At 42.1% G+C, this 12023-nt stretch overlaps 1 protein-coding gene across 3 annotated transcripts in view; it reads right to left on the bottom strand.

Moving 5' to 3' along the window:
- tspan9a (tetraspanin 9a) overlaps positions 1-12023 on the bottom strand; it is a 167751-nt gene that overhangs the window by 49742 nt on the left and 105986 nt on the right. For 2 of the 3 annotated variants that reach the window (XM_085913919.1, XM_085913918.1), the window contains exon 3: positions 10009-10088. In XM_085913919.1, coding sequence (XP_085770045.1) covers positions 10009-10071 — 63 coding nt within the window. In that variant the 5' untranslated portion in view covers positions 10072-10088. Of the gene's footprint in view, positions 1-10008; positions 10888-12023 lie in introns of those variants that run through there. The other variant, XM_085913917.1, reaches the window with a different exon arrangement.

Genomic DNA, 12023 nt, shown 5'->3' with positions numbered 1-12023 from the left:
TATAACATAGCACTAATCTGTGGCAGTTTGGCTAAATAAATCAATACATGCGCTCTAATGGTTAAGGCATAAATCTGTCTCATTTGTTACAGCTAACATCACAAATGAGTGTGTGTGCCACATTGCGTGTTGGAGCCTACTTCGTCATGTGGGCTCATTACCATTCAGGCACTGAGCGCCTGAGTCCCTGACCCAAATTCAAGATGACACATGTAAAATAAACAGATTCAAAGTCAATCTTCTACTAATATTTGTGTTTTGTGGTTCTTTTTTGTAAAGACGAAGGGGGTGTGAGCAAACCATACTCATGGGTGCTGGAGTGGCTTTTTTCAGCTGGTTTGTTGGGGGGGCACTGACATGTTTTTTTTTTTTTTTTTAGTCATTTTACATGTTTAAATGTTTCCTTTGGAGATGAAATGTATACCATATTTAAAATATATATTGACACGCCTTAGAAAACAATCTACACTGAAATTACTGTAGTATGCATGCCAGGCCAGAAGTTGGCACCACTGTAATAATACACTACTAGTATTTGCACGAACTTCCTGATTGCCAGGTCTTACTCGAAACTGGTATCGTAAACAAACACTTTGCTGAAGAAAACACACAAATGCGACAGCAGCACTAGGCCATTGTTGTTTTGGTTGTGATGTACATACGTGTGCATTCCTGTACTAATTCACAGTAAACCTGATATTAAAATGCAGTGCGTGATCTTAAGGATTTGCAGAACTATCCATTTCATACACACTTAATTAAACATGAGTCAGGAAGGAATGTGTTTGCTCTCAGAAGACATTAAATGATATTCTTCAGCCTCCACAGCAGCTGAGACTTCTGACCGTAAAACATTGATCTCACCGTGATTTGCCTTGGGGTGCCCTAAAAAATGCTGAGTAGCTCAACTAGCAAGCAGGAACATTCCCATTAATTCACTGCTTAGATCGAGATTAGCATTGATTGGTCTGCCTGAGATGAAAAGACAAGGTAATGATGAACTACTGCCACTTGTGCACGCGGGATACACTTGATTTATTTGTTTGGTGGTAAACATCATAGTTAGCAGCACCAGTATTAAATGAAATGTTCACGAAATAACAGAAGTGGTAACAGATGTAAGTGACTGCATGTCACGGACAGAATTCTGTAGCACTGTGGCCATAGCACCAAGTCTGGCAGGAGGTTTTAACTGGGTCACTGTTATATCAAGGCCACATGACAGAGCACAACTTAATTCGTTCTAATTTTATTCACAGCCAGAATCCTGCAAATCTTTCTAACAGTGGTATTACTCCCCCCAAACCACACACACGTTTCAAATGCCTTTTTTTTTATTATTATTATTATTTTTTTTAGTAAAGACATTCAAGTCAACAGCCTTTACAGAGAAATCCTTGCCTGGACCGTTTCCAAAGAATAGTAAAAAATAAGCAGGATCAATATTTCTTGACATGTGACCTTCAGGTATATTTATGGTTTCTCAGTTGGGTAAAATATAAAGCAATTGTGCGGTCCTTGGAGCTGCAAGAGCGTGGTTTGGCACCTTGTCATGGTAAAAGATGAAGTGGACAAATTAACACATGTAGTTGAACTGATTGTTGAGCTATTTTTCCCCTCAAATATTGTACATAATCCCATACCATTGTTAACGAATAAAGTCACTTCTGGGGACAATGTGAGTTTGACAGTGAGAAATACACCATGGAAAACAGATAGTAGTTCCAATGCATTCCAATTCTCATGGGAGAGGCACTAGTGTGTGATGTGTATCAAAAAGGTGCTTTCACAGAATGGAGAGTAAGGTCACTTGCTTCTATGTGATTATTTTGTTTCTCTCATGATTTTGCAGTGTTCATACATCTGTTTCCTCATTCATCACCTGTCTAGTCATAACAATGATGACACGCATCTGGTCTGTATTCAGGCAACAATGTGCATATTTTGTCTGAATATTGCCGCTAACAAAGTTGTTTGAATGCTAATTGAGAGAACCAAGAAAGGCCCTACGGTCATACATTTAGGAATTCAATATTTTTTATGGGAAACAAAGCCGCCTAAAATATCAGAGTTCACCCTGGCAGGGATTCATAAGAAGCCATGCTCCTTTCTTTTGCGTTGTGAAAAACTTGAAAGATACACACAAACATAGACAGCAGCAAAAAGACTCATTAATTTATCTATGCCCAGTGTTCTGCTTTTACAGTTTCAAACGATCAACTTTTTGCTTACACTTGTTTCAAAACAATGCTAAAAGATACGCTTGTGTGGTGCATCTATTAAGCCAATCATCTTTACTGTATGTCTTTATTAAGCTTCATTAAGTTTAAGACTATTTTACTGTTTTTATGGTCAACAATTTACGGGAGTAAACACATTTTTACTGCCTGTATGATGGCAAAGACGTAATATGTTACTATGCAATAGCTTTATGGTAGCAACTCTATTACCCTGGAATGGACTATTTCAATATCCAAAATGTTGAGCTGAACAATTGCAAGTCAAACCATCATGAATGGTTTTAGGCAAAAATTTCCTCTCTAAATGCCATCACGACTCACCGATAAGATATGTCAGAAAAGGCCTGCCATCAAAACCGAAACACATACTGTTTTTTCCCCCCCTGCTTAGTAATTCTGCTGGAGTCTAATGCAGTTTGTCAGTTGTCGTTTCCATGCTTTCATGCATTCTGGTATCAACATTTTCCTAGTAAAAGCAGTCGTACATTCTTCTGCAATATCTCTGTTCAAACACTGAACAAAGCAAATACTACATGCTACTTGATTGTGTGGGCTTAGTTTATATCTTGGGTCTGAAACATGTGACACCAACGCTATGACATACCTTTTATAATAGGGATAAAAATACTGGCTGACCAGCGTGAAGACGATCCATCCATTCATCCCTCCCTCCCTCCCTCCCTCCCTCCCTCCCTCCCTCCCTCCCTCCCTCCCTCCCTCCCTCCCTCCCTCCCTCCCTCCCTCCCTCCCTCCCTCCCTCCCTCCCTCCCTCCCTCCCTCCCTCCCTCCCTCCATCCATCCATCCATCTTCTTCCTTATGCGGGGTCGGGTCGCGGGGGCAGCAGATTAAGGAGGGACTTCCCTCTCCCCAGCCATTTCATCCAGCTCATCCCAGGGGATACCAAGGCGTTCTCAGGCTTGGGTCGTCTCCTGCCGGTGGGACATGCCCGGAACACCTCCCCAGGGAGGCATTACGGAGGCATCCTGGTGAGATGCCCGAGCCACCTCATCTGGCTCCTCTCAACGTGGAGGCGCAGCGGCTCTACTCCCAGTCTCTCCCGGGTGACTGAGCTTCTCACCCTATCTCAAAGGGAGAGCCCGGACACCCTCGAAATTGAAGGATCAGACACGACTACAAATCATCGAACTGCGGCCTAGGATGTCATGGTGCCAAGTGCACACATGGTCACCCTTATGTTTGAACATGGTGTTCATTATGGACAATCTGTGTCAAGCACAGAAGTCCAATAATAGAACGCCACTCAGGTTCAGATCCCAATCACGCCCTTCCAGGTCTCACTGTCATTGCCCACGTGCATTCAATTGTTGTGCCTTTTGCTCTATGTTGCTGCTATAGCCAGATTTACATTTACATGTATGTGATCATTAGACAAATGAAGGGAAACTGGAGAACTTTCCATGACACCCCAAATGATCTCTCACAGCACCCTAGTGTGCCAAGACACCTTTGTTGACAATCATTGTTTTAATCAACAGCCTTTCCATGCTGCCAAGAATTTGAGAGGGAATTCCTCACCAGTTCCACCAATTGACCGTGCGCCAGTAACATCATGCTACACTAATCCTCCTGTGTTACCTCTGCCCCCACACACAGATAAGTGGATTCGCAACGCGTGCTAATGGCCTCAGCGTCTCAACACAGACAAGAAATCGAAGGATCTGTACAGATGTGTAAATTAGAGTGAACTCCCTTGATGATGCGGAGGGACAAAGCAAGCGTAGAGATATTTGCCAAGGAGGTCAGTCAATCTGAATCAAGGTCCAGCAATCTATACGGGATGCTAATTAGACAAAAGAAATGCAAGTAAATAGCCTGATAGTGTCTCCATAAATGATGGCTTCCTATTGACGAGTGAAAACATAGCAATGCCCCCCCCCCCCAGTCGGCTTCTTATGTGTCCTAACTGAGTGTAATATGCACATGCGGTAGGCCGAAGCAGGCTTGCTAAGGTTGCATTTGGCAAGTTCAAAAATCAATCAAAGAAAATTGATGTTGGTTTGAGTGTGTCCAATACATGTGGAAGGACAGCACATACGTATGTCTCACCACATTGTCTTGCTGGGCGTATGCTCATTCATCCACTTTTACGTATCTTCCTTGATCCTTGTTTCAACTGGCAGTGACTGACTGATGCAGTTCAGTAGTGCCTTATGTGGAAATGTGTTTGTGTGTATGTGGGGGCGAGGGAGTGTAGTTTGTTACAATACAATCTTTTGAGTCATGAAAAATGACTGAACATGCTGATACCTAAGTGCTGATATGGAAACGAAAACCAGATAAATTGCTTTGACACAATATATTAGGATCCCATGTGGGAAAAGAACAGCTTGCGTGAAGCCGTTTGTGAAATTCCATCAAAACAGATGTGCGGTGATGATTTTTCACAGCGGGGTCTGTCAGTGTTTCCACATTTGAGTCATCACGATAGATTCAGGGATTGAATCAGTTTGTTTTCTGATCTTGAATTGCCTTTGACAAAATGATATAGCGGCAAATTCCAACAGCAGCCTCCAGAGTATGTGCAAGAATTCGGGAAGGTTTATCACGGTTGTTTTATCTCCTCATAGAAAGGGGAGCTTTGATACTGCTACCTTGGTGTTCATGCGAGGACAAGACTGCTGAGCTGACAATTTTCTTTTCGACATGAATATAAAATGAGGCTTTAGACTCTGATAACACAGTGTAATGGCCCCATCAGGCAGAGTCTATATCACTACAACCGCAATTAAAGAAAATGGCGCTTATGCACTTTAGCATGTGAGATGCCAAAGTAGATACAGTAAATGCTAAAGCACACTTAATTCATTAATACTTCGGAGGCACTAGTTACATCCAGACAAGTTAACACGGGACCTGTACTCAAAACACAGGACATGTACTCAAAACACAAATACATTATATACATCAGATTTCATTGACACTTCCAGAGATATTTATTCATATATCGGTCAAGGAGGTCACACTTTTATTATACTGTAATGTCAATCCATTCATGCAGCATTGCAAATATTGGTGCACTCAGTGGAATTCCTGTTTCACTCCACACTGGCTGACTGTCAAGGTCATGTTATTGACTACTCATATTTTTGTACATATTTATTAATATATCTGTCAAGGAGGTCACACTTTCATTATGTTGTAATGTCAATCCATTCATGCAGCATTGCAAACATCAGTGCACTCAGTTGAATTCCAAGGTATTCCTCCACACTTGGTTTGGATTAGATTAGATTAGATTAGATAGAATTTAATTTATCCCACATTGTTGTCACAGCAGCGTACAAGAGTCCAAGAAACAAGTGCAAAATGTAAAAATGGATAAAATACAGACAAACAAGTACACAAACAAATTATTGACTACTCACATTTTTGTTTCTTCTTTTTCCAGGAAATCTGCTCTGTATTATAGTGTGGCCTAGTCTCATGTTGTTTCTGTTTCTGTGCATGTATCAATGTTATTGTAGGACATTGCACCTTTAATTATGTGAAACACATTGAGTTACTTTATGTATTTATTTTTAAATAAGGATGCCTTGCCTTGTCTATCCTAAAGTAACACACATTCAAATTCGGGACAGCCCTCATATGGGTTTTCAATCAGTCTCTAGGTGTAAGGTGAGTGCAGATGTTCAATTCCATTGCAAAAGTCACTTGTGAGAGATGACGTGAAAGCAAACCAAAAATGGAGGAGATTATGGGGGCAGTCGTGGAACATGCTGCAGGTGAAGAGGTCAGAAAATCTCACGGCAGCATGCATGTCATCAGTAATACGTTCATCCTCTCCTGTCATTTGAACAGCAAATGATGGCTCCCCCTCACCCCACTCCATTTGGTTTAAGGATAGTTGGCTTCTAGCATGGAGCTCGGCGAAGGATCCCTAGTCTCAGACCTAACAATAATGCTTTAATCTGCCCGAAACTCCCCCTACAGATCAGACTCCTATAATCCCTTAGAAGAAAGACGAGCCAGATGGTCATGAACAACTGCTGAGGGGGTCTAAGGATGAGTACATGGATGGGGATGCCTGGAGTTCCTGCTGCTGTTTACCTTGCGCTTCAAGTTACCACAGCAAACCTGCTTCAGTGGATTGTGTATTGATGATGAGACTACATTCCAAGAAGGTTGTTTGTGTGTGTAAGTGTGTGCATGTGTGTGTGTGCAAGTGTGTTTGTGTACAACAAGATACAGAAAAAGTCCAGAAAAAAGAGAACCTTGTTTGTTTAACGCAGTGCAATACTCTCTTTACAGAGATGAGATGCAAATTCAGAACTTCAGAGGCCAACTGGTTTACAGGCTGCAGCAGTCTTGTGACTGAGTGTCAATGGTACAGCAGAGTCTTATGAGCGTCTCCATACCTCTCACCCTCCCTCTTGACAGCGAATGCTTAAGAATCCCGTTAAGTGACTTGCAGCAACCCACAGGCCCACTAACCTTCTACTGGGCACGGCACTAAACCGCATTCCAAAATACCAGTCTTCTTGTCGCCAACAAAGGAGACATAACAACCACAAGCTGCAGTCAGACCCAGCATCACCTAATTAGTTTCCCTCAGGACACTGATTAAACTGCAGTTAAAATGGACCCAGAGTGGAACGAAAGCATTAACATCAATTCATGAAGAAGTAAGTGAGTACTGTATGAGTAGTGCATGCTCATTAAAGGAAAATTACAATGGTATGAATTCAGGTATCACAACTCAGTGCTCGTGAGGGGCAGTGGACAGCACATATTTGTGTGCTGAAGCTAAAACAAAAGAGAACCTTTGCATTCGAAGGTAGCAAGTTAGTTTGCGCAAAAAACTGAAATTCTAAGCTTATTTTCCAGGAATTATGATACACTGTGTGCAGCAGTACTGAGATTTTGCCACAGAAAGGGGGTTAAGCTTAAATGGAGCTTTCGAGAGACCCGGGGGAGTAAATACCATCAAGCAAATCCCCTGAGACTGCCCCTGGAGAAAGCTGCTAAAGGTTGACTTAATAGTCGTACCCCATGGCGGCTTCTGATCTGTTAAATGTGCACAATGGATCACAACGGACAAACAGGAAACTGAACTATGTTATCTAAGTGTCAGGTCTTTGCTCTGATCACATGCACTTTGAAATTCAATTGGTAAAGTCTTAATCACAATAAATTAAGGATATACGTATTAATGACAAAACGGACGACAACACAGGAGAAAGTCGAGACTTGTGGACTCATTTCAAGTTGCTTTCAACTGAAACGTTAAGAATGCAATGTGGGCAGAGACTCCACCTCCTCTCTAATATATCAAGTCCATTCCCTGTCAGCCTTAACAGCCTGTGTCACTGTGGTCAATATTTTAGTACGAAGGACTACTGAGTTCTGCTGCTTTCCCAGAAACGTGGCCAAAGACAGAAGAGAGACACATCGACATGATTTACCCTCGGCTCTAAGTTCAGCAGGGGAGTTCTAATTGCTTATTTGGAACGGTGAAAATACTCTATAAAAGAGGAGTTTCGCTGCCTATCTTTTTTGAAATATTACTTTTTATCAGTTAGTACAGTTTCACACCTCACTGTAACTCAGGGCAGAATGACAATTTATTATCTTACCATTCCGTTCAAACCACCATTACACACTTCCCACATTTACATTACACACATTTCACATCAGTCTGTCAAATGAATTAGCTGCAGCTTCTGAGCATGCCGATGTCTGTTTTTTGATGGTACTGAACAGACCAGTGAGGTGAATGTTATTGATTACAATTAATGATTTGCTGGAGTTCACCCAAACCCAAAGAGTTGCTTGTCATCTTCTGTGTGGCTTCTGAGGTCACTTTTACTACTTGCATCAGTCACTTGAACTATTACTTACAATCATGGCTTGATCCACTTGAGTTACGTATTTCTGTTCAACAGACAAACATTTTAAACTGTAGCTATGCAAAGTCTATCCTAATGGAGAGTCTATATGATGCAAAGACAGAAATAATGTCCGAACTACAGAATTAAGTTCCACTATCGTTTCCCAAAAAAGTTTGGGCAGCGGTTGATGCCACGATTGCCATCTTGCTCTTCTTCACATGCTCAATTTGTCTCGATTGAGTCAAGAGTGTCTCTGCTGGTTTTAGGGAAATAATAAACTTCATTTTAACTATGCACTTAATTCCTTAAAGCCAGTGTATTGATTATTTTAGGCCAACATTATTTTAAAATAATTTAAGTCTGATTCCTCCAGTACCGCTATTGTTGATGTGCATAATGGGGACGTTAAATTCCTCAACTGTATCCCTACACATGTCAAACCCTGGGAACTTGTAATACACCTATACAGAGTTCACAAGAGGTGCTGTATCAAGGTAAATCAATGTCAGATTTAAAGAATCCCCCTTCCGCTAAGCCTCTCAGAGCCTTCTCGTTCTCCTGCACCAACATTTACATCAAGTGTGCAGTGAAGAACACCCCCAAGGCATTTTGCTCGTCTCTGCCAATTACTTGGTTCTTCTTTCTGTGAAATGAGTAATGATAAGAGGGTGATATAGATACTGCAACTCACCCTGAAGCAGCACAAAGCAGTGCTCTTTGCAGCCCCGAGTCTATCAATGTGCAGCTCTGTACTTTTTCTTGTATAGCGAGCAGGCCAAGAGATAGTTGCTGGTTTGTGTGATGAATATGTACGTGTGTGATTTTTCAATGCTGACCTGTTCACAGCTGGGCTCAAGGCTAATGATTTCGATAGCCTCCAGTGTGTCCCAGTTAGAACCGGCTCATAAGCCAGTGGCATAGTGGGCAGCGGTTGATATGGATATGGGGTGTTTTTATGTTTCAAGCTTGGCTGGGTTCACACAAAAGCCTGGCCCCATAACCCATAAGCCTTATAATCCACTCTGTAAACATTTCAAGGGATTCCCACTTTCACAAAAGATGCCCATGCTTGGCCACCCAGTGGAGCCCGCCACACACTTATTTGTTTTTGTTTTTCAGTCACTCAGCACGTTTGGTTATGAGAGCGCTATTAGATCACAAGTTTTTCTTTAATAGCAAACACATTTATGAATGGAGTCATGACAAGATGCACATATCACCACAGTAAAACAATAAATTCCAAGTGTTGGGTTCAACCTCTGGTGTTATGTAACTTTATTTGGCTAAAATAAAAAAAAAATAAAAAAACATATACATATATATATATATATATATATATATATATATATATATATATATATATATATATATATATATATATATATATATATATATACATATATATATATATATATATATATATATATATATATATATATATATATGTGTATGTATGTATGTGTGTGTGTGTGTGTGTGTGTGTGTGTGTGTGTGTGTGTGTGTGTGTGTGTGTGTGTGTGTGTGTGTGTGTAGTATATATCAACATAAAATTGAACTATTATCCTGACCCCACTGAACTCTTATCCTCGATGCCACCATAATCTATCGCACTCCTCATCCCTTCCCTCCTCTGGCCACACACAAAAGAGCTGGTGCAATGGCACTGCCTGTGTCATGACATCCAAGAATAGAAACCTACATGCCAAAAAACAGGCGCAGACCCTCTGATGTAATAATTAGAAACGCATGACTGCACTGACTACACCGCCTTGATCCTTCAAGATTTTCACATATTGTACATAAATAGCAAGATAGATAGCACTTTACTCAGTCAACTTTTGATCACATTTGTTATTCCACATTTGCATCAAAAACATCTAGTTGACAGTGTGATGTGATGAAGTAATAAGGCACTTACCCAGAAGATGAGATTGAAGATGAACATCAAGTATTTCAAGCAGCAAAGGCAGCCTCTTGCCATGTTAAACTTCTTGAATTCTAAAAGGAACACAAATGATAGATCCAGGTAAAAGACCACGTATTTGCTCCCTTTGGGTGAGCTGTACTTGTTGTTGCTCTTGTCTCCTGTGCTGCCCTCAGCTGCTGCCGTTGCAGCCTGACCCTGCTGAGTATTTTTACGTGGCCCCGTGGAGCCGTAGAAAGCGCCGGCCGTGAAGCCGCGGCCACCAAATGGGCGGCCAGACGTGGAGGCTTGAGGAAAATCAGAGTCACAGCTTTCGACTGAAGGGCTACGATGAATGGCTGATTCCTCACTGCTGGACTTCTCCATGCTCTAGTGCTACTGCTGCTGATGATGAAGAGCTCCCTGACTCACAGTCTAACATAGTCTCAGAGGTGACAGGACAGAACAACGTGCCCTCCACGTCTGCACTGTTTCCCAACCAGATAAAAAAGGATGACAAACGCACAGATGAAAATCAAATTACATCCACGCCAAGTCAAACAGCTGAGCCGAGTAATTTGAGTCTGAAAGAGTCCAGCGAGAAAGTGAGTGGACCTGTGCTGCTTAGGCTTGCTGCTGCTGCTGCTGTCTTGCTTTCAGTGTCCTTAGAAAGCTGTGTAGGATGCTCCTGGTAAGAGTCTTACTCATCTCGAGACAAGGTAACTTTCTCAATTGCAAGTGGGAACCCTGTCGGTCTCAGCTGCTCCACGCTTCCTCTCCTGCTGACCTGGTAACTTTTCTCACCCCGACACTCTCTTCAGCTTCTCTTCTGCAATGTGTGCAATCTGCTCAAGTGTAGCGTGCTGTGATCAGCAGCCCTGTCCCCCGCACTGCCTGTACCCGGCTCTCCCGGTAGCTGCAGCCGCCCGACTGATGTGCCGCTCAGTAGAGATGTTGGGCATTGCCTGTTCCCCACTGCTCACTACCCTTCTCTTACTCTCTCCCTCTCTCTCCCTCTTGCAACCCCTCCCCACTGCTGAGCAGACAGCCAATGTGGCAGCTGAAGGAAGATCCAAGCTCCACCTCTCCACTCCCAGTGTCTTTAATAAGATCATCACAGTGTTTGCTTTGACTATACATGTTCAGCAATTCGTACTGTCAGGGGACATGAGAAGTCAGAGATGAATTCAACACTGATTAAATACTAAAAGAGGACATGACGTGCATCACAGCTATATGGCTTCTCTCTGGTGCATTCGAGTTGGGGGCAGAGGAGAGTGCGTGACATTTTGCAAGTGCAAACGTCCAAGTACAATTTCTCATGATTTGTAGTCTCAGTCTAAACATTCTAAACTTCAGTGGCTGTTATAAATTTACCACAATTCATTTGGCAGATGGTAATTTATTTGTCATTTTACAAAACGGGCTGAAATATTGGGCAGCTCTCTGATGTGGCTTGGGGATGAAGAACTGCAGCTGCAATTTGCAGTGGGTCTGTGTTCTTCATCATAACACTGCCCACATCCATGTAAGGGGATATAATTTACTGGCAATGAGCTGGCTTCGGAATTGCCACCAAACTAATCAAAAGGGACTGGGGACTTTAAGATTCTGAGCACTCTCCAAGGCATAGCCAGGGTCAAATGCCAAATAGTACCGGTGAGTCACACACTAAACTGACAAGTTAATACAGGGCTTTGATTTAAACTGGATCTCATGCTCTAGTCTACGGTGCCAGGTCTGACTAACCAGAACCAGTGGAGAATTAATGCGGAATGAAATAAAGAGTGGCAAGGTATTCCACTACTTATTATAACATTTAAGTTGTTCCTCTATGCCTAATTTTGATTTCATCCTGATTGGACTGATACTAATTGTAATAACAGTGTAATTGCCCTCACTGACTCGCAAGAGACCCGTTTCTTCACCACTATCTTGAGATTGCTTACACGGTAATTGTGTGTGGTATTGGTCCTCAATGAGTAGGTTGCCAGCTTGGTCTCCAGTCACGAAGAGGAATTTCAACGACT

This window comes from Syngnathus leptorhynchus, chromosome 6 (genome assembly GCF_054491065.1).
Source record: "Syngnathus leptorhynchus isolate UIUO chromosome 6, UIUO_Slep, whole genome shotgun sequence".
Taxonomy (NCBI): domain Eukaryota; kingdom Metazoa; phylum Chordata; class Actinopteri; order Syngnathiformes; family Syngnathidae; genus Syngnathus; species Syngnathus leptorhynchus.
Note: the sequence above shows the minus strand (reverse complement) of the source record. Positions and strands in the feature narration are given on the sequence as shown.